This window comes from Gossypium arboreum, chromosome 5, assembly GCF_025698485.1.
Source record: "Gossypium arboreum isolate Shixiya-1 chromosome 5, ASM2569848v2, whole genome shotgun sequence".
NCBI lineage: Eukaryota > Viridiplantae > Streptophyta > Magnoliopsida > Malvales > Malvaceae > Gossypium > Gossypium arboreum.
In genome coordinates this window covers 92,734,310-92,755,461 of record NC_069074.1, presented here as the reverse complement: position 1 = coordinate 92,755,461, position 21,152 = coordinate 92,734,310, and the positions used below count along the sequence as shown (strand labels likewise).

Sequence of the window (21,152 nt, the reverse complement as noted above, 5' to 3'; positions counted from 1 at the left end):
AAAAAATAAATTAATTTTTTTTGTTAAAAATATTATCTATTTTTATTGATAAAAATTAGCCCCTAAATACTAACAAAAGGTGTACCTGGCATGTTACATGTAACTGTCAGGTTATTCCATCAAGCACACTAATTTTTAACAGTAAAAATAGATGAATTTTTTAACAAAAATATTTAATTTACTCTTTGATCTGACGTACAAAGATTAATTTTACTTTTTCTTAGTAAAGGAGGAACTTATAACACAGGGGCCTCAATGGTATTTTTATCCAACTTTACTATTGCAACTAAAATGGGTAAAAGTATTGTAGATTAGAAATTAGATTATATTTTACTATCTATTTATTAAAAAAGAGGTAAATTAGTCCTTATATATTAGATAGAAAATCAAACTAGTTATTGTGTTAACAATTTTATCTATTTTTACTGTTAAAAATTAGCGTGAATCGATAAAATAAATAAATAGTTACATATAATGTGCCATGTGTACTTCAATCGACATTCAAATATAGGTCTTTAATAGTAAAAATGAATAAATTTTTTAACAGAATGATTAATTTATTTTTGATCTAATGTATAAAAATTAATTTACCTATTTTTAAATTAAAAAGATAAAATATAATCTCAATCATAGTAATTTTACCACTAAAATCATATTTAATTTTTATATAAATTTATTACATGATTTAATTTCCTTAAAATATGAACTGTTTTACTTTTTACCTTCTCATGCAATCGCCAACAAGCTTCTTTTATGTACGTTTTTCTTAGACAAATCCACCCTCTAGTACTAGTCAAAATTACAACCAAAAGGAAACGAATTGTGGGCTGGGGCTAGCCGAACTACAAAGCCGAAGAGCGGCTGCTACTCTCCAATGCTAGCGGTTCTTGAAAATTTGATTTTGACCCTTCTTTTTTTTTTTTCAAAATTTTCTTAGGGTTTTTTTTCCTATTCGGTTTCAATTTGGGTTTTCCCAAAGTTTTCCTTTAAAGGTAAGTTTTTTTTCCCTTCCCTCTATTGTTTCCTTCACTTATGGTCTGTTTTTTTCGGGGTATGAGTTGGTTTACTTTTGCTTGTTGAATGTATCATTTCTTCGAATTCATTTTCAGTGTTGAATGATTTTAGGTTTTGGGTTCTAATTTTTTTTTCAAGACGCTGACTTTTTGGTCAACGACATGTTTTTGTCTTTATGTTTATTTAGTGTAGATGTATGTTTAGAAATCTTGGAAGCTGTTTTAGTGAAACAAAAAAACACGGGGATGATGAATTGGAGGGCTTTCTTTATTTTTTATTTTTTATTGTTAGGGACTGATTTTGGATGCTTTTGCAAGTTTCAACGCTATATTATAAGTATGTTGAATCTTGCAAGGTTGAATTTTTTTAGCAATGGCTGGTTTGTGGTGCAGCAGTGAGGAATTCTTTATAATTGAATGGTTTTACCATGTGGCACACTGCTTTTTTCTTTTTGGTGATATTATTTTTTAGGTTGAATTGGGTGTATGATGCATGTTTAGCATTCTTGAAAGATTTATTAATAATAGTAGTGAAAATAAGAACATGGGAATGATGAAAATGGAGTAGGGATTACCTTCTGGAGCACTATTAAGTTTCAATGGCTGGCTGGTTTGAGAAGTGGTGGAGAATTCTTTATAGTTGTCTTGTCTTCTTTGTTAGGGGCTATTCAAGCTCTTCTAAATAATGGAATACAATCTCTGTAGTTATCTTATGTGGACGAACCTCATGTTTAGTACCAACTATGCTCTTTAGCCTTTAGTCATACATTGTTTGCTGCTAGGTTTTTGAACATGAGGCAAGGCGAGGGAGAAGCAATATCCACTGTTGAACAGGTTGGTGTTCTTATCCAAATTGCATGTTGAATTTGCATATCATCTCTTTTTCCCTAGTTGCCCTTAGCGCAACGTTTTGGTTCTGTGTTTTAACCTATAAAAAAGAAAAAAGGAAGTTGAGTTCATCAGGTTCTCAGATGTGTTTTGCTTTATGAGCAGGCAATTGACTTGATTTCAGTGGTTAAGGAGATTCATGGGCTGAGCTCACAGGAGCTGAATAAGTTGCTGAGAGACTCTGAAAATTTTACCATTCACTTTGTTACTGAAAAAGGTTTAGATGTAAAGGTACAAGTGCCTCATTTCATTATTGTCATGGTATCATTCTTCTGCTTTTCCACTGAAACATCTTGTATTGCATTGTGTTATCTTTCAGATTGACGTGGAAAAACTTGCAGGATTTCTTCCTTTGCACCTTATTGCAGTGCTTGTGTCATCTGATAGAGATGAAGCTCTGCTCAGATATTTATTATGTGGCATCCGGATTTTGCATTCCTTGTGTGAATTAGCCCCTCGCCATACTAAACTTGAGCAGGTTGCACTAATTATACACATCTGGTTGTTTTTCTATTCTAATAATTTTAATTCTCTTTTTTTTTCCATTATTTGCTGCGTTTGTTCTTGAATATAACAAGGACTTGATACAAATTGAACTGCAATAAAGGGACAATTTCATTATATCTCTGTACTTTTCAGTTTTCTTTGGAAAAATGTTAATACATCAAAATGAAGGCTGGAAGAAGGATACTGCTGCATAGGATAAATAAGTCACTGCTTAACTGTCAACTGTTTTCATTTCATTCATTTCAATGCCTGGACTTTGATCTTAGGTATAAGATTGAAATCATTCTTGGTTACGAGGGATACTGTAGGATAAATAAGTTTAGCTCCTTAATTTTAAACTTTCCTCGTGTTATTTCATCCCGTATTTTGTTCTTTGGACTTAGTTATAAGATTGGAAATATATTATTTAGATATAACTTGGATAACAACAACTTATATTCTGCCTCCAGTACTGTAATGCTTTATATATATAGCAAGCCTCAGCTATACCTTGAGATCGACATACATCCTTGATTAAGTCAAGAATAAATTTGCAACATCTTGCAAATTTCTAAAGGACTTCAAGTTTAAGCTGCACCTTTGCTCTGTGAAGGCCCTTAACTTAAAGACAGAACTATGGTTATTACAGATGGTACTTGTTTAGTACTATAACTGCATTGTTTACTTTATCTTATAACTCATTCTAATGCTTCATTTTTCTTTGTTCACCTGCCAATATACTACATAACGTAGAAGGTTTAGAAGATTTTTTGTTACTGTGGGGTTTTTTCTCCTAATACTTTTATAATGTTTACAGATTCTGCTTGATGATGTAAAAGTATCAGAACAGCTGATTGATCTGGTCTTTTATGTGCTGATTGTTCTCAATGATTATAGACAGGTTCTTTTTATCCTTTACTTCATGTCTTATCTTCCTCAAATTTGTTTTTCTCTTTATTCCAACGTGCTTCATTTTGTAGGACATCCATGATTCAGGTCCTGTGCCAGTTTTGCTTTCTGCACTTGTTGCATGTAGTTTTTATCTATTGACTGGATGTATATCTTCACAGTGGCAAGATCTGGCTCTTGTGATGGTGGCACATCCTAAGGTATGACTGAGTTGACATTATTATGAACTTATTTGAGGGAAAATGAGATGGTTTACATAAAGTTATTTATGGAATTATTATGCAGGGTATTGCTCTTATCTTTATTAACTTATTTTTCTTTACTCACCACTTCCTTAGCAATTCATGACAATACTATATAGTCTTATTGAGATCTTCAATCCATTATGTCTGTTGACCTAATTGATCTAAATTCCATTACAGGTTGACATGTTTATGGATGTAGCTTGCAGAGCAATTCATTTAGTTGTCAGGTTTCTCCAAAACAAGCTATCTGTTCAGCATATCGAAATTTGTGTCAAGTCGAGTTCAACAACTGAATCAATGGTTAACTATCTTTGCCAACAATGCGAGGCTTCATTACAGTTCCTTCAGTTGTTGTGCCAACAAAAACCGTTCCGGGAGCGCTTACTGAAGAATAAGGTTTGCATACCAGCATATTATTTATGTATTCATCTGGCATAAAGTAATGTATTAAGAGGTATTACCTGCATGCCTTTCTTGCTAGACGTAATTCGTTTTAGCCAAAATATTTATTTATTTACTGGCATTCCCTTGTGGAAAACAAGAGGAAGATTATGAGTCAAAAGAAACTGAGATCTAAAATGTTAAAATTTTCATTTAGGCAATTAAAAAAAATTATGGTTTCAATAAAGCGTACTCATCGTAATCTGTTAATAATTGTATGGAAGATCTTCAGGAGATCCCCGTGAAGGTTTGAGTCCTATTGACTTTACTTATTGAAGTATTTTTATGATCCACTGGGATTTATTGCATTTTTTAATTAGACCAATGTGATTTCCTCTTTGGCTTCAGGAACTCTGTGGCAAAGGTGGTATTCTTTTTCTGGCTCAATCCATCCTGAAGTTACATGCGCCAGATTTTGCAGAATCCTCTGCAATTGTGGCTGCATTATCTAGGCTGAAAGCTAAAGTCCTGTCAATTGTAAGTCCTAGGCTTGGGTATCTGTTTTGGCTATACATGTGGAGGTTTGAGATGTTTTAAAATCTTCTACGGCTCCTTTCCAATGTGGCACTAACATAAATGAAGTGACCTATTTATGCAGTTATTGCATTTGTGTGAAGCAGAAAGCATTTCTTACCTTGATGAGGTTGCCAGCTCTCCTGCAAGCCTGGATTTGGCAAAGTCTGTTGCATTTGAGGTTAGTTTTTGGATGGTTATGCAACTTTTTCTTAATTTTTTTGGATAGAGAATTGTACTCAGAATTGTCTGCCTAGATGCTTGCCTTTAATACAATAATCATAATGAGGCAGGTCCTTGAGTTGTTGAAGACAGGACTTAGTAAAAATCCCAAGCATCTCAGTGCTAGTTCTGATAGAACCTATCCTATGGGGCTTCTTCAACTTAATGCAATGCGTCTAGCTGACATCTTCTCCGATGATTCAAATTTTCGATCATACATCACTGTGTACTTTGTAAGTTATTATGGTCAGACTTCAAAATTTGCTCCTTAGGTTTTTGGAGATGCTATATCAGTACTTCTGAGACTGCTAGTAGAATGTTATTTTCAAAGATATGGTAGCTATAACTTCTCTTTTACTAGTTTTTTTTTATCAAAATTTGCATAATTCCCAGAAGATGAAAACCTTATAAACTTTTGTGGCAAAATATTCGAACTTTTTGCTGGATTGTCTTGTAAATTTGACACATTTGGTGTTCTATATTATCCCTTGTCTGCATGCTTTATGGTAAGATTTGTGACTGCCTCTTTTATGCTACTTCAGACTGAATTTTTGAGCGCAATATTTTCACTCTCTCATGGAGATTTTCTGTCCATGTGGTGTTCTGCTGATCTCCCTGTAAGGGAAGAAGATGCTACCCTGTATTATGAAGTCTTTGCTGCAGCTGGATGGGCTTTAGATTCAGTTTCATCATCGGATCTATCGAACACATCAAATCTGGAATTCACTTTTATCCCTAACAGTAACATGTCTCAGGCTTCCTATGTGCATCAAAGAACATCTTTATTTGTCAAAATAATTGCAAATCTTGATTGTTTTATTCCAAACATCTGTGAAGGTAAATTTCCACCTGAGTGATAGCAAGTTCTGTAGGAAATATGTGGGATTCTTTTATGTTAATTGAATTATCTATTTTAATCCACAGAGCAGGAGAGGAACCTCTTCCTTCACAAGTTTCTTGGGTGCTTGCTGATGGATCCATCTAAGCTATTACCGAGTTATGCCTTCATCACTGGTCCACAGAAAGCTTCTGCTGTTCAGAAGAACCTGCGTAAGTATCTTGTTGAACTTGGTTTCTTTTTTCCTCTTTGCAAAATTTATCTTGTTCCTTACGAGTAACCTGTTTATGTAGGTTCCCTGTTGAGTCATGCAGAATCTTTGATTCCTACTTTTCTGAATATGGAAGATCTGCAGCTCTTGAGGTGATCTGGGTTCATGTTTTATTTATGAAATTCCTGCTAAGTAGCATTAGAACTTAGTAACAGTTTGCTATATTATGCTTTCCTGTATAAACGAGCACGGGTTTCTTGCAACACCACAAAAATGTTTGAATCACCACATTCAACCGATGAGTATTCATACTAACTAAACCTTAATATAATTTCATCTTGTGTGGCATCTTTTTGATATGCTACCATGAGTGATATAGTTCATTTTTAAAACATCCTTAAAAGGGTTGTCCATACAATTTTACTTTTCTAGCAAGTGTAACACATTTCAGAGGCTTTGCTTGCTGTATTCAAATTGATCCATGTTTCAAGATCATTACTACCCACTTATCTGTTTGAGTTTATGGATGGTCCGACATTATTGATTTATCTTCTTAAATGCTCTTTTTCAGAGTATTCTTTGACAATTTACAATTACTGATGAATCCTTCTGAATTTGAAGAAAACCGAGTTCAGGTAAACCTTCCTTATCTTATAAATGATTAATATACTGTTCCTATCTTCGATCCCTCTGTCGTGTACGGTATTTTTCTTCGTTTTTATACTTTAAATGTTTTGAAACTATCTGCTTCTTTTAAAAGTATAGAAAAGTAGATTTGAGGAGTCAAGTTTTCAAGATCAATTTGCCAGAACAATAAGTGAATGTTGGAAGTTCATTTGGTAAAACAAATTTAAATAATAAGTGTTGGTGGTTCAAACTTCAAGCCATGTTTGACAAAAAATGTTTGATTGGTGAGACAAAGTAAGACATAAGACAGATTTAGCTCCAATTATATTTTGGACCAGTGAACTTCGTTATAATAATATCATTTCTAGCGAAATCTTTAGTGTCAGAAGCTATTATTTTGGCATTGGTGCACATGAAATCTCTTGGCTTATTTTTCATTTTCCTTTATCTTTTAAATCCAACACTTAGCATTGTTTTATAACTGATAGGATGATCGAAGTTTAGGGGGTTGCTCGTCTCCTTTACTAAGAAGAGAACCTCCAAATCTTAATAATCGAAATGGTAACCTGAAAGAAGAAATGTCTGAGAATTCTGCTTTCCAAGAAGAGCATTTTTATGTCAGAAACAGTCATATGGATCAAGCTGATGGTGTAACAAGGCGAGACATGATGGATGATAAAGATAAATCTATTACACCTAGTGGTTTGAAAGAGATTGATAGAGATGTGCAGAACGTTGAAACAAGCGGGTCAGATACAAGTTCCACAAAGGGTAAAAATGCAGTTGATAAATTAGCAGAGCGTCAGAGAGAAAATGCAGATGTTCGAGAAGATGAAAAAGTTGAAACCGTTCAAACTGAAGAAAAGCATAGAAGGAAAAGGAAGCGAACTATAATGAATGACGAACAAGTGACGATAATGGAAAGGGCCCTTCTGGATGAACCTGAAATGCAACGAAATACTACTTTGATACAATCATGGGCTGATAAATTAAGTCATCATGTATGTAAAATAGTTCTAGACATTTATTTTTGATCTAAAGTTAATTTGGTTATTCATTTGAAATAACATGTTTTTTTTTGTTTCGCAGGGCTCAGAGGTTACATGTTCACAGCTGAGGAACTGGTAAGGAAGACACCTCTTGTAGTATTTTACATGCCAAGAGTTCTAGAAACTATTCTGAGATTATGAGGTAGCTTCTTTAATGATAAAAATAAAGAATTGGGGAAAAAACAGAAATTCAGAAAACTTATAGTAACTGGTATGCTAAGAGTTCTATGGTAAGAAACATGTATTTTGTTGCTTCAAAAGCATTGATTGGTATAATTCGTGTTTATTAGTTAATAGATTCTGTTGATTAACAGTCTTTTTGCACATTTTTTTAAGTTCTTGGTACTAATTATTTTACTGCCATCAGGCTCAACAACCGGAAGGCTAGGCTGGCACGCTTAAGTAAGGATGCTCGTCCCCCTCCAGAGCCTGACAATGCCTTTGCAGGAAAGCAGGGTGGGCCACAACAAGGTCATTCATTAAGAGCTCCTGATAGTCCTGGTCAAGAGACTACCCCATCGAATACCAGAGGCACTCGAAGCATGTCAAGAATGAACACCAGTGAAAACCCAGTGGCTCCAGAATTTGTTGATTATGGTGCTGCAGAATTTGTTCAGTGCAAGCCAGGTCAGTTTATAGTGCTTGTAGATGGAAGAGGTCAGGAGATTGGCAAGGGAAAAGTGCATCAGGTGCAAGGCAAATGGTGGGGAAAGAGCTTGGAGGAATCAGGGTCGTGTGTTGTCGATGTGGTCGACCTAAAGGCTGATAGATGGGTGAAGCTACCCTACCCATCTGAATCCACAGGTACCTCATTTGAAGATGCTGAAAAAAAGCTTGGGGTAATGAGAGTTATGTGGGATTCAAACAAAATATTCATGTTACGACCTCAATAAATTTCAGTCTTTGTTGATTTTCTCTTTCTCATGCCACTAGCAATGAAATATAAGCCCATATAGCTTCGATCTCACAAACACATAACAGGTAATCCATTCCATGTTTTTAGGACAATACCCTTTACTTTCATAAACTAAAATTACCCCCCTCCGAAATGAAAAAGAATACATAATGCAGCTAGGTAGGAAATAGGAAGGTGGACTTACCTTTTGACATGCTAACCTATGTTACTCGGATTTTGGTTTGACTTGTTAGATATGTATGTGTCCGACATTGATATGTTTGTTAGATATGTAAGTGTCCGACGTTGATATGTTTATGTTCTTTTGGAGTGTCTTTGGAGATGATATCTCCTACTTGTGTACATGAATGTGTTGAATATAGGTGTTGGACAGGTAAAAGTATCGTGGAGGCCATTGTATTAAGTGTTGGATTATATTTTGCACCCTTTACTCAAAAAATATTAAATTAGTCCTTATATATTAGATTAAAAAGTAAATTAGTTTTATTAATTTTTTTTTTCATTTTTACGGTTAAAAGCTAGTTCATGTATGTCGGCATGAGGTACATGTGGCATACCAAGTATAACTGTCTGGTTATTTATTAGCCACGTTAACTTTTTACAATAGAAATAGATAAGTTTTTTAATAAAAAAATTAATTTATTCTTTAATTTAATGATCAATTTATCTAAATTTTGAGTAAAGGGGAACAAAATGTAATTTTACTGAAGTATCTCAATAGGAATGAAGGGATTTATGAAAAACCAAACTTGATGACAGAATCCGAACTCAGGTTTTGGGGTTCCTTATTTACTTTTTCTTCTTCTTTCTTCTCATCAAGGAGAGTAATTTTTAGTCAGCATTGTCACCATATTTCTTGTAAAAAGCAATGGTGAAAGTTTTTAAGTTACAGCTTATGTTATGGTCAGAACTCCTGAAATGCATGACATCCTTGGGGTTGGGTCCATTTACGGGTCATACAAACTGTTTGCAGCACAATGAGATTGAGTCATTGGTGATTTTTTTTTATGTTGAGCAATTTGAGGCATTTAAGACTATTATTGCTGCCCCCACAATTAATTGAGGACCCTAAAGGTTTGGTATTGGACAGAGAATGAGAAAGAACTGTACATAATGAAGTTTAGATTCTTTAATTTGATGAAATTATTTGAGGGCTTTTTAGGGGTTTATGTTGTGTTTGTTGCCCCCCAAAAAACCAAAAATCAAGGGGTATTTAAGAAAGTTGCCACTCCATCCTCATCCAAACATGCCCTCAATCAAATGTCAAAATAATTTATCATTTTTATACTTTTTGCTCTCCCATCATTTCACTTGACAATAAAAAATTCCCTCCAATCCAAATGATTGTCATTGGTGAAAGATCTTTTTTACCCTATCAACTCAATCATTTAATCCAAATGGACAAATCATTTCAATAACCAAAAAAAGGGGGATTTCTTTATAAAAGATTGTAACATATGACACAGGTTTTTGTGCTAATTTTCAAATTTTAATATCAGGTCCAACTAGTAAATTATATTCAAAATTATTAAACTATTGCTAAGTTTATATTTTGATCACTCAACTTAAAAGAATTACAAAATTGTAATTAAATTATTCGAAAGTTTTTAAAAAATGTTTGATTAGTGGGCCTCAAGCTACGATTTGAAGATTCAATGATTGATATGATGGATATGTACTCATCGATAAGTAGAAGAATATGATTTAGATTCAAGTCGATTTGATGATCAGTATTGGAGATCGAAGAAGAAAATTATTTAGATTTTGGTTCGTAAATTTATGACATTCAAAGTTACTTCATGAAAAAAATTGTAGAAGAGAAGAGGAATGAAAGTTTTTTATTGGTGCAGGCGGTGCAAACAGTTAACGTCATATGACTACAATTTTAACAAACCTATGATTTAAATGAAAACATTCGAATATTTCATTAACCATTTTATAACTTTTTGAAATTGAGTGATCAAAATGTAAATTTAGTAATAATTTAGCGACATTGAGTGTAGTTTACCTTAAAAAAATAGGGATAAATCTCAAAACTATACATGATCTATGGTTTAATGTGTAATTGTATACATGAATTTTAATTTTGTGTAATTTTATATGTAAAATTTTGATTTGATCCAATTCTTGTAAATTATTAACATAATTATTGATATCACATCATTTTATGTTTATATATTGCATACGTAAATAATTATATCGATCCAATATAAAAATAAATTGATATATTTATTTATTTAAATATGTATGAATAAATCAAAATTAAAGTTTCAAATATACATTTTAACCACAATCGAGGTTCATGTGTACAATTGCACTAAATTAAAGTTCATGTATACAATTAAACATTAAATTTAAATTTATGTATAATTTTGAGATTTATTCCCAAAAAGAGAAAAATAGTGTAATGAAATTTAACAAAATAATTTTAACAAAGTTAACAGTTAAGTTTAAATAAAAAAATAGTTGATTGAGTCTTAGCTCGATTAAAATACACATTGTTATCAGTACAAGAGGATGTGGGTTCGAATGCGTTGAAGGGCATTATCCTTCTATTTAAAAGTTGAGGAGGAATTTATGGATAATTTTAAGAACTATATAAAAAATAATAGATATAATTAAAATCTACATTGAGGTAGTTCAAAATCAAAAAATATCTAAAATAAAAAAAGTAGATAAAATTTTGCAAAAGAAAGAAAGATAAATACAAGAAAACAAAAGGGATTGAAGACAAATTACAGCATGTGAGAGAGAGAGAGATATCACATATAAAGGAAACAGCATCAGCCAACAAGATAAACAAGTGAACTCTTTTGAACATTTTTTAGTCATTTTCCTCATTTTTGTCACTACTCTCTACTCCTCAGTGATGGACTGAACGTGGCATGCCCTTTCCCCGTTCTACTCCTATACTAGTATCTTTCAGGCAGAACTACCCTTTGATTTTAAGACAAACTACAACACTGTCCAAAAAGTACAGCCTTGGAAACCACATTTCCTTGTCTTTATCTCTCTCAATCAAAGGAAAAAAAAGGAACAGTCTTTCCCTCTTTTCTCTCTCTTAAACAGCCTTTTGCTGATATATAAAAATTTTGTCTCAAAGACAGCTTTCGAATATTCAAACTTTTTCCTCTCTCTAACTTGTATCAGTTTACTATTTGAATCCTTCAATAATACTAAAAGTGAAATGTAGTAAAGCTCTTTTGGATTAAAACCCAGGAAAAAAATTATTTTCTTTTCCAAGAAGCTCCCCCCCTTTTTGTAAATCACATTTTCTTGGGAGATTCTTGTAAAAAGTTCGGATTTTCTTGGTGGGTTTTGGATTTTAAGTTGAAAGATTGAAAGGGTTTTTTGAGTTAAAAAGTAGTATGAAGATCAAGGAAGGTGATCATGAAGATGTAAATGCCTTTTAGAGAAAGGTGATTGTTTGATTTTTGATTTTTGATTTTTGATTTTTGATTTGACCCTTTTGAGTTTTGATGATATTTCTTTTGTTATTGGAATTTTTGTTACTGTTTTTTTTTTTTGTTGGGTTTAGCTTTTTATATGGTAAGTTATTTCTCGTTGCTGTGCTTTTCAAGTTTTGGCTTTTGCTAGGTTCTTTCCATTTCTTATTTCTATCAAGACTTGAAATGTCAATTTTGTCATGTTCTCGAATTCCCAGAATTTTAAAGATATTTTCTTTTTTCCCCCCTTTGATCTTGAGTCAGGGTTTTCTGGGAAAAAGATTAAAGCTTGGTATTCTGGATTAGGCTGTCTATTTGTTTGAGGATTTGAAAAGGATATTTAAGGTATGGTCAACTTCATTCATAGTGTTATCTTTTTTATGATGTTGAAATCTTGATGCTATTAAGTAATTTAAAATTTTAATCTTATTTTCATTGATGTTGCTTTGTGGAGTTTTGGCTTAATAAACTATGAATCTATGTTACTCGGATTCGCATTCGAGTGTCGGATATGGATGTCGGACACAGGTACTTTTAGGACAAACTATGGATCCTAACAATATAGCTGTGAGAAAATGCAAGAAGATGTTCCTACTCTAGTATGTGATTGTGCTTTAGCGTTACTTATTTAAGCTATGATAGATTTAGCCCTATGGGTTTGTGAGGGTTTTACCGGGCGACGGTTTAGGTCGTGATTTAGCCGGAACAACTGGTTCTTGCATGCCTTGATTCAAAGCGAGATAATTTCCTGCCACTACCATATAAAATTCATCTCGAGTGCATTAGATTTGTTTGAGATTATAGTTTGCATTGTTTTGACTGAGACATGTTTGGTTGTTGGATGTTCTCTATTGTGATTAATGCTATTTTTTTCTTAGTAGGAAAGCATTATGGTTGCGAAGGGACGCCAGAATGGCACAGGCTCTGCAAAAGTGGAGGTTGGAGAGATAGATACTAGTGCACCTTTTCAATCCGTTAAAGATGCTGTCACTCTTTTTGGTGAAGGTGCTTTCTCCGGGGAAAAACCCGCCAAAAAAAAGTCAAAAGCTTATTCTGCTGAGGTAAATGACTCTTCAAACTTCTCTTTTTAACCTGAAATGTTGTTTCAAGATGTCATAGTTTGAAACTTTTGAGATTTGGATATGATATTTATTGCATTTTCATGTTTTTCTTTTGCTTTTATATTCGGATATGATATTGTTGGATACGGGTATGTGTCCACTATGGGTATGTTCAATTCTTTCTATGTATTTCAAGGGTCCTTGGAGGTTTCATCCCCATATTCATGTCCGAGTATTTGTTTTACTGTTGGACATGAATGCTTCAAGTAGAATGAAGAGTTGGGGCAGCATTGTTTAATTCTCGGTTTTTTCTTATTTGGTTGTTGAACAGAGAATAGTGGCAAAGGAGACACAACTTCACGTTGCTCAAAAAGAGTTAAACAAGTTGAAGGAGCAACTAGAAAATGCCAAGACAACGAAGACTCAAGCACTCGCAGAGCTTGAAAAGGCCAAAAGTATGGTGGAGGAACTGACTTGCAAACTCAAAACCATTAATGAATCAAAGGATTCTGCAATCAAGGCTACAGAAGCTGCAAAGAGTCAGGCAAAGCAGATTGAAGAAGCAAATTCTGATGTTCTCCCGGGACCTGATGATGCTCGGAGCCAGGACTTGGAAACTTCTAGGGAGCAATACATGGCTGTGATTGCTGAACTCGATGCTGCGAAACAAGGATTGAGGAACCTTCGTCAAGACTGTGATGCATCCTTAGAAGCGAAAATTACGGCCATCAGCTTAACGTTAGAAGCTAAACATTCGGCTAAGGCTAATATCGAGAAGATTGGGGAGCTCTCTAAGCAAATTTCATCTTTACAAGGATCAATTGGACAAGTGAAGCTTGCATCTCTTGAAGCACAGCAAGAAGAAGCTAAATTTTTTGCCGAAAAGGACACACAGAGAGAACTATATAAAGCTACCATTGAAGATTCGAGAAAGAAGTTGCTTGCTTTAAAGAATGAATTTGACCCAGAACTTACGCGAAATCTTGAAGCACAGCTGTTGGAAACAGTTAATCAGATTGGGGATTTGCAGAAGCAGATGGAAAATGCAAAGGCTTCTGATTTGGAGTCTGTACGAATTGTTACTTTGGAACTGGATGGAGCTAAAGAAACACTGCAAAAAGTTGCTGAAGAAGAGAACTCGTTGAGAAGTATGGTGGAGTCTCTTCAGTTGGAACTCGAGAATGTGAAGAAAGAGCATTCAAAACTGAAGGAGAAGGACTTAGAAATGGAGTCCATTGCTGGGAACCTGCACGTTAAGCTTCAGAAAAGTAAATCCGAGCTTGAAGCTTTCCTTGTAGAGGAATCGAAAACAAGAGGTGCTTGTGAAGAAATGTTTTCAACCCTCCAACAGTTAACAGTGGAAACGGGAAAAGCACGGTTAGAAGGAACAGAGATGAAGAAGGAAGCCGAGAAATTAAAGTCGGAAGCAGAAGCCGCAAGAATTTCACTTGAGGAAGCCAGTAAGCAACTGAAAGCTGCTTTGGAAGAAGCTGAAGTTGCTAAAGAAGCTGAGATAAGAGCACTTGATCAGATAAAGATGCTTTCTGAAAGAACAAGTGCTGCACGTACCTCGACCTCAGAATCTGGAGCCAATGTCACTATCTCCAGGGAAGAATTTGAGGCTTTGAGCCATAAAGTGGAAGAATCTGATAATTTAGCTGAAATGAAAGTGGCAGCTGCCATCGCTCAAGTGGAAGCTATAAAGGCTAGTGAAAACGAGGCCCTCAAAAGGTTAGAGGCGACTCAAAAAGAGATTGAAGACATGAAGGTTGCAACTGCCGACGCTTTGAAGAGGGCTGAGATGGCTGAAGCAGCAAAGAGAGCAGTGGAAGGAGAGCTCCGTAGGTGGCGTGAAAGGGAACAGAAAAAAGCAGCTGAAGCTGCATCCAGGATCCTAGCAGAAGCACAAATGTCAACTGAATCATCCCCACAACACTATAGACTTCAAAAGCCGAACCCACCAGAGAAAATTCAGGTACATAAGTTGGAAAAAGAGAGGTCTTCCATCTCGAAAAAAGTCCTTTTACCTAATATCAGCAGTATATTCAATCGTAAAAAGAACCAAATCGAGGGTGGATCTCCTTCTTATCTACCTGGTGAGAATCCTTTCTAATATTTTTGTACATCTATCAATGTTTTTGTTTGTGTGCATCTGTTTTGAGGAATTTAAAGTGGAATATATCTGAGGATTATTTTGCTAGTACCGTGGATTCCTGTTAGGTTAAAACATGAATGCCGATGAAGCTTCGGCGGCAAGCAAACTTCAGGCCTTAAGAACAATGAATGGATGCTAGCATCCTCAATGATTTGTTCTTGGAGTTTTGGAACATGTTTCAAGTGAGGCTTCTTTTCATTTTGAGATTTTTGATGTTACAAATTTAGATGCAACCTATGAATCATTTCTCAATAGTGAAAGATACATAGTAATCAAAACTCCGATTTTGAGATTCAAATTTCAATATTTGTTCTTTTTTAGAAAAAATGTTTCAAAAATATGATTGGTTTACAATAACACATATTGCTGGATTATGTTATTAGTTGGTCGTGGATTTAATTCTCATACTTTAATTTGGTCAATTTTTAGTCTTATGTATTTTTCAAAATTTGAAGTCTTGGTTTTCACTAAATTAAAACGGTTAATTCATTAAATTTTGTTATTTTTAAAATCTAATACGGTGAACATGTTATCACGTGTAACGTCATGTTGGCTTGTTAATTTCACATATTGTTCACTAAAATTCAATTAATGGATTTATGACTCATTTATGTGAAGATCGAAATTTCAACATTTAAAAGTATAGGGACTATGAATGGTTCAAATGGAAAATATGACCTAAATTCACAACTGTAAATATAGTACAAGACTAATATAACTTTTTCTATTTGGGTCAAAAGTACATGAATTAAAATTAATCAGTTCGAAAAGTACATGGTTTAAAATTGATCGAATTAACGTATAGGGACTAAAATCACAATTTTCTTAAAGTACAATGATTAATAACATTATTTAACATTTTAAAAAGTATTTGGCTTAAGAAGTCTTCAAAGTATTCTTAAAACATCAATTAAGCTCCTTCAAACTTCTTATACTCAATTCTCTCAAGGACAAAATTTATTAATTAAATCCATTGATTGTTAGATTTAAAAGTTGATGGTTAAATCCGAATAATCTTGTTGATATGGTTGTTAACGGTGGTTGAATATGTCAGTAAACTTTTATCATTTTAGTCATTGCCATTACATACTTTTATTAATTGTCATTCCCCATTAATTTGTCATTTCATACATTCATTTTACTCATTTAACTTTAATAAGTTTTCATTTTGGTCACTTATTTTCTTTTTAGAATTAAATTTTTTTTCCAAAAAAATCCGGATTTTTACATGGAATTAAATTATTCAACTACTGACATAAAACCATATTTTTAATATATAACTCAATTCCATGTAAAAACACAGGTTTTTTTATAAAATCAAGATTTTTCCTTTTACAAAAAAATAAAAAGATGAAATGATTTTTTCCTGTCAAAATCTAAAGCTTCATTTAGTTTAAAAAACAGGGATTGTTTTCATTTTTATTTCTTTGAAAAATAAGAAACATTGAAGAACTTGTGAATCTCATTATGTATCCACCATTATAAGCAATCAATTAAGTAGAGCATGCACCAAATTGTGAATTAGTAAAATGAAAGAAAAAATGTGAGTAAGTTGTGCAGGAGTTGAGGATCTTTATTTCATTGCAAATGGCAGACATCATTGGTTGTGGGGGTGAATTAGCTATCATTTCTTTATCTGGGTTTAGGTCCAAGCTAATCCCACTAATATTTAGGCGATGGATAGGCTGTGTGGCAAAGAAAGTATTTAAGAGGTGTTTTCTACACAATTTCTTATAGCTATCAATAAAGGTGTAATTAGAAGTATTCATAAGTCGAGTTTGAGTCGAGCTTAGATATAATATTAATATATTTTATATTTATTTAAATTTAATCAGACTTAAAATATGAGTTTAAAATTTTATCTAAATTGTTTATATTTTTAAATAGTTTACCTACGCTTATTTTAAGTCCACCCATAGTATTTTTAAAATTTAAAATATATAATTTAACGTTTAATGATTTTATATATGTTTTATTTATTAAAATTTTACATTTAATTATCTTAATATTTTTCACTATTTACGGTATAAAAGCATTATATATTACTATAGATTTAATATATAAAACTCAAAAAAAGTGGGTCGGGCTAGGTCAGGTTTGGGCCTTGAATGTTTAAGCTTGAACTTGACCTATATTTTAAACGAGTTTAATTTTTTATTCAAGCCTATTTTTGAACTTAATATTTTTACCCAAACTTTTTCAAATTTTAGATAAACCTTCAGACTTGAATAAGTAACTTGGCCATAACATATCTAGATTAAAAGGTGATGGATATTTGAAAATTATATATATATATATATATATATATATATATATATCTATGTTATGCCTATCTTTATCTAAATATAGAAATTTATATATTAATAAAGAGGTGATTTGAGCTTGTGTAAGGAGACAACAATGACCAAACATTGAGGAAAACTACATTTGACGTGAGTGTCGCGAATTGAGCCTTTATTGCCTCTAATGTGCAAGACTTTAACAAGAAATCAACCTAGAGTTAACTATCGAGAGTGTCGTGACACTAAGGGTGTTGTGTCGCGACATTAAGCCCACAGTCGAGAGACCAAAACTCCAAGGTATTGATATCATTTAAGATTGTTGAAGTGAAGAAATCATAGCAACTACTGAGGATGTTGTGACACCAGCTAGTCAAGGTCGTGACATTGAAAACCCTTCAAAGCCAAATTGTGTCATTATCAAGGGTATCGCGACACTGAGGCCTGATATGTGAAAAATTGTAAGGGTAATTTTTTATCCAAACAAGCTTAAGTCACTTTTCATTTAAGGGCATAATTATTAATGTTAGTAGACTATAAATACTACCTCATAAGCTTTTGAGAGTAGATTTTGGTAGTTGAACATCTTTCTTTAGTTTTCATATTTTTATGTTAGGTTTCTTTTCTTTTTCATTTTCAGATTAGGTTTTCCCTTTTCTTTTTAGAATAGATTTTATTTTTATTGTTTTATTTCTTCCTTCTTGTTGAAGACTATGCAAAAGAAAGATGATTAAACTCTTGGGCTTCATTGGATTTCTATAAATTAAATGAACATTTGCTTAAACTCTTGTTTTGTCTACTCAACTCCCTCTTCAACACCTCGCTCTGCTAGTTCTACACTAACATGATTATCCTCCAACCTAACTGCATAAACAAATATTTTGTGTTCTTTATTTTTGTTTCCACAATCATTAAAAGTGTTAAGCCGTAATGGCCACTGTAGTCAAATACTTCTATAAACTATTTTGAGTTTCTATAAATAGCAACTATAGGTAGTAATAGGCAAAAAATCTAACTCGCCCTGCTCGTTGCCATCGCCAAATGTGATTCATGTGGATCATTTTCCCGAGTAATGGAAAGTGGTTTGATTTGGTTTGGTTTGTCTTTGATTTTAACATATTTAGTAGAAAAAAAATCTTACATGTTTGATAACAGTCCAATTTTTTCTTTCCATCAATAGCAATTATGTTACTCTATTTAGTTAGAATTCAATTTTAATTTCTAAATCTTATATTTAAAAGTTTTTAAAAGTTTTCTTCTTTTATTTAGAGTAAATTTACCCTCAAAATTTCATTATTGATGTGGTGATATTTTATTTTGCAAGGCATGTCAATGACTAATTTAAATTTTAAAATTTTATTTTAAAATTATAATTTAAAAATTATAAAAAATTCTTCTAACATTTAAAAATCTTTAAAATTTAAAAAAATTAAAATGTAAAAAAAAAACTTATTCAATAATGCTCTAAAACCTAGATTCATTAACCTTGAGAGGCTAGTTAATGATTTATTTAGTTGATCCCACAATTTTTATGAATTATAAAATAAAGAATTGCCCTTGATTAGAAAAAGATGGGCAATTAGCTTTATTTTTATTTAAAGGTAGAATGATTTTTTTTAAAACTATAGAAGAAAAAGTCATGTAACTATTATCATTTGTTAAATTTGTTAGAGTTGTATGATCTGAATCCCGTCATTTGTTAAGAAAATAAAATAGAGAGACAAAATAGGGAAATTTGTGAGGGCGAAATACGGACCATGCGGCACAAGTTGAATAAGTAAAGGACTATACTTGTAACACTCCAAACCTAGCCTAGAAGTTATGATCGGATATTGAGGAATTACATCAACTTGTTCAAAAGCTTTTGTTTTAATCAAACTCAGTGCATGTTTCGAAATCATAAAATTTGGCAAAACTCTCATAGATGTTTAGAAAAACCAAAGTCCGAAAACACTTATTTAAAACCCAAAATTTGAATTCAAAATTGCGTATTTTGAAAGTACTAATGTTGGCAGATCATTTTTAGTACTAAGGCAAACATTCATTAAAAACCATATATTTATTTACAGAAAACACTCAAGTAATTACTTAATCATTGCAAATAAAATTTCAGAGTCCTTAGTTTTGAAAACCACATTTTAGTTTGATTTTTCATACGATTATGCAGTTTAATGTTGACAACATCAAATCCAACAAAAAGAACAAAAACCAAAAACCCAATTCAAAAACAACTTTATAGTCCAAGAAGTCCAGAAATGTTATAAACATAAATCATCTTATTTATTTAACCGAGAAAATAATCCAAGCTTCTACATGCCGTCCGATCCTAAATTTGCTGAATACCTGAAATGGTCAAATACAGAAAGGGTGAGTTATAAAGCTCAATGTATAACCAAGCTCAAGCAAGAACACAAATAAAACAATAATCAGATCATAGTATCGCAGAAAACTCCATAACAATCAAATGAGCAAAACTAAAGATGCATGCTTATGCCGATGCAGAACTTTTCAGAAAACATAATATAGATTTTTCTAAAAAACATCCTACCCAACTTTGCTACGCATCAAATTAGAGTTCCCCCAGAACCTGTCCATCTAACACACCAACAGATAATTTTGGATGATGCCACCAGAGTTGCAGTTAAAATTGCTAGATCAAATATATGTGGTCGAGCCACTATATTGTAGCAAAGTTGCCAAAACATGTGTGTGTGGTCAAGCCACCATAAATGCAGACAAGTTGCCTGACAAATGTGGATAAACCACTAGATAATATAAATTATTAAACTGCCAAAACTTCCTCCATACCATGATATCCCAACCCCATGCAATGTGACATGACACGTATATACGAAACAAAATGATAAGCATGTTAAACAAACATTCATATTTGTAATAGAACCAATAAGCATATGATTTCATGCTTTGTAGATAGATATATCAGAATTACAAATCACCTTAACTAAAAAAGCCACAATGCCACGTACATGGTCATATAGCAGATTCAAAAGTACAAATTAACATAATTGCACATCATACACACATATACAAACATAGCAAATCAGAACATACCAGTAACTTTATTTAATTATGTTTAAATAAAGTCATTTTTTGGACTTATTCAAATTATTTCTCGTCTACTAGTAACTTTTTAATATACTTATTTATCATTTAATTATGTTTAATTAAAATTATTAGTATTTATTTATAACTCCTCTACTAATTTTTAATTTATTCAATGATGATGTGTCATATTATCATTTATTAATGGTAGATGAAACTCAATTACTAACAATGCATGTGTGTTAGATAAAAAGCAAATGGATGAAACCCATGTATTGGCCTAATGGTTAGGGTATTCATTGTTCCAAGTGTGGCTTAGGTTCAAGTCACGCTAGTTGTGTTATTGTTAATAATTGACGAAATAACCAGACAGTTAAAATGGCGTGCCACAAGTACCTCATGCTGGCATACAATAATAAGTTTTTAACAATAGAAATAGATAAAAATTTTAACAAAATGATCGGCTTGCTTTTTTATCTAACATGCAAGGATTTTTTCCATTTTTCAATAAATGAAGTAAATTGCACTCTAACTCTTTATACAATGATCTCCATGATACTTTTACCAATTTAAAAGAGATGATAAATACATTAACATAATATACCAATTATTAGGTTTATAAAGAGAAATCAGTGAGTGATTGTGTGGTGATGGGGTAAATGAGAGATATGAGAAAAAGAAAAAAAAAAGAAGATATAACAAAGTAAGAAAACAAGGGCCAAATCCACAACAAATTTCATTGTCATTTCCAGACAATATCAATTAACATATTGCCCCACCAGCTTTGAAT

General features: G+C 32.6%; 2 protein-coding genes and 1 long non-coding RNA gene across 8 annotated transcripts; 2 read left to right on the top strand and 1 right to left on the bottom strand.

Moving 5' to 3' along the window:
* Nucleotides 1-709: 709 nt before the first annotated feature.
* LOC108489472 (nodulin homeobox) lies at nucleotides 710-8,835 on the top strand. Its single transcript, XM_017794043.2, has 17 exons — nucleotides 710-992; nucleotides 1,796-1,847; nucleotides 2,007-2,132; nucleotides 2,221-2,379; nucleotides 3,205-3,288; nucleotides 3,368-3,496; nucleotides 3,719-3,937; nucleotides 4,331-4,459; nucleotides 4,581-4,676; nucleotides 4,789-4,950; nucleotides 5,260-5,554; nucleotides 5,642-5,767; nucleotides 5,849-5,918; nucleotides 6,338-6,401; nucleotides 6,882-7,394; nucleotides 7,483-7,517; nucleotides 7,810-8,835. Exons 2-17 carry the CDS (start codon nucleotides 1,806-1,808, stop codon nucleotides 8,333-8,335), a joined length of 2,775 nt encoding a protein of 924 aa, XP_017649532.1. The 5' UTR covers nucleotides 710-992; nucleotides 1,796-1,805; the 3' UTR covers nucleotides 8,336-8,835.
* Nucleotides 8,836-11,178: 2,343 nt separating this feature from the next.
* LOC108489551 (WEB family protein At5g55860-like) lies at nucleotides 11,179-15,318 on the top strand. Of its 6 annotated transcripts, none has more exons than XM_017794189.2 (4): nucleotides 11,179-11,777; nucleotides 12,069-12,149; nucleotides 12,686-12,865; nucleotides 13,197-15,318. In XM_017794189.2, exons 3-4 carry the CDS (start codon nucleotides 12,695-12,697, stop codon nucleotides 14,976-14,978), a joined length of 1,953 nt encoding a protein of 650 aa, XP_017649678.1. In that variant the 5' UTR covers nucleotides 11,179-11,777; nucleotides 12,069-12,149; nucleotides 12,686-12,694; the 3' UTR covers nucleotides 14,979-15,318. The 6 variants fall into 6 exon arrangements, with proteins under 6 accessions (XP_017649678.1, XP_017649680.1, XP_017649679.1 ...); XM_017794188.2 differs by having other exon boundaries at nucleotides 11,180-11,777; nucleotides 12,683-12,865; XM_017794191.2 differs by lacking the exon at nucleotides 12,069-12,149.
* Nucleotides 15,319-19,516: 4,198 nt separating this feature from the next.
* Nucleotides 19,517-20,042, bottom strand: LOC128293052 (uncharacterized). The gene is made up of 2 exons (XR_008283077.1): nucleotides 19,848-20,042; nucleotides 19,517-19,642 (listed from the first exon to the last, which is right to left on the bottom strand). It is a non-coding gene; the product is annotated as an uncharacterized LOC128293052 (long non-coding RNA).
* Between the last annotated feature and the right edge of the window lie 1,110 nt (nucleotides 20,043-21,152).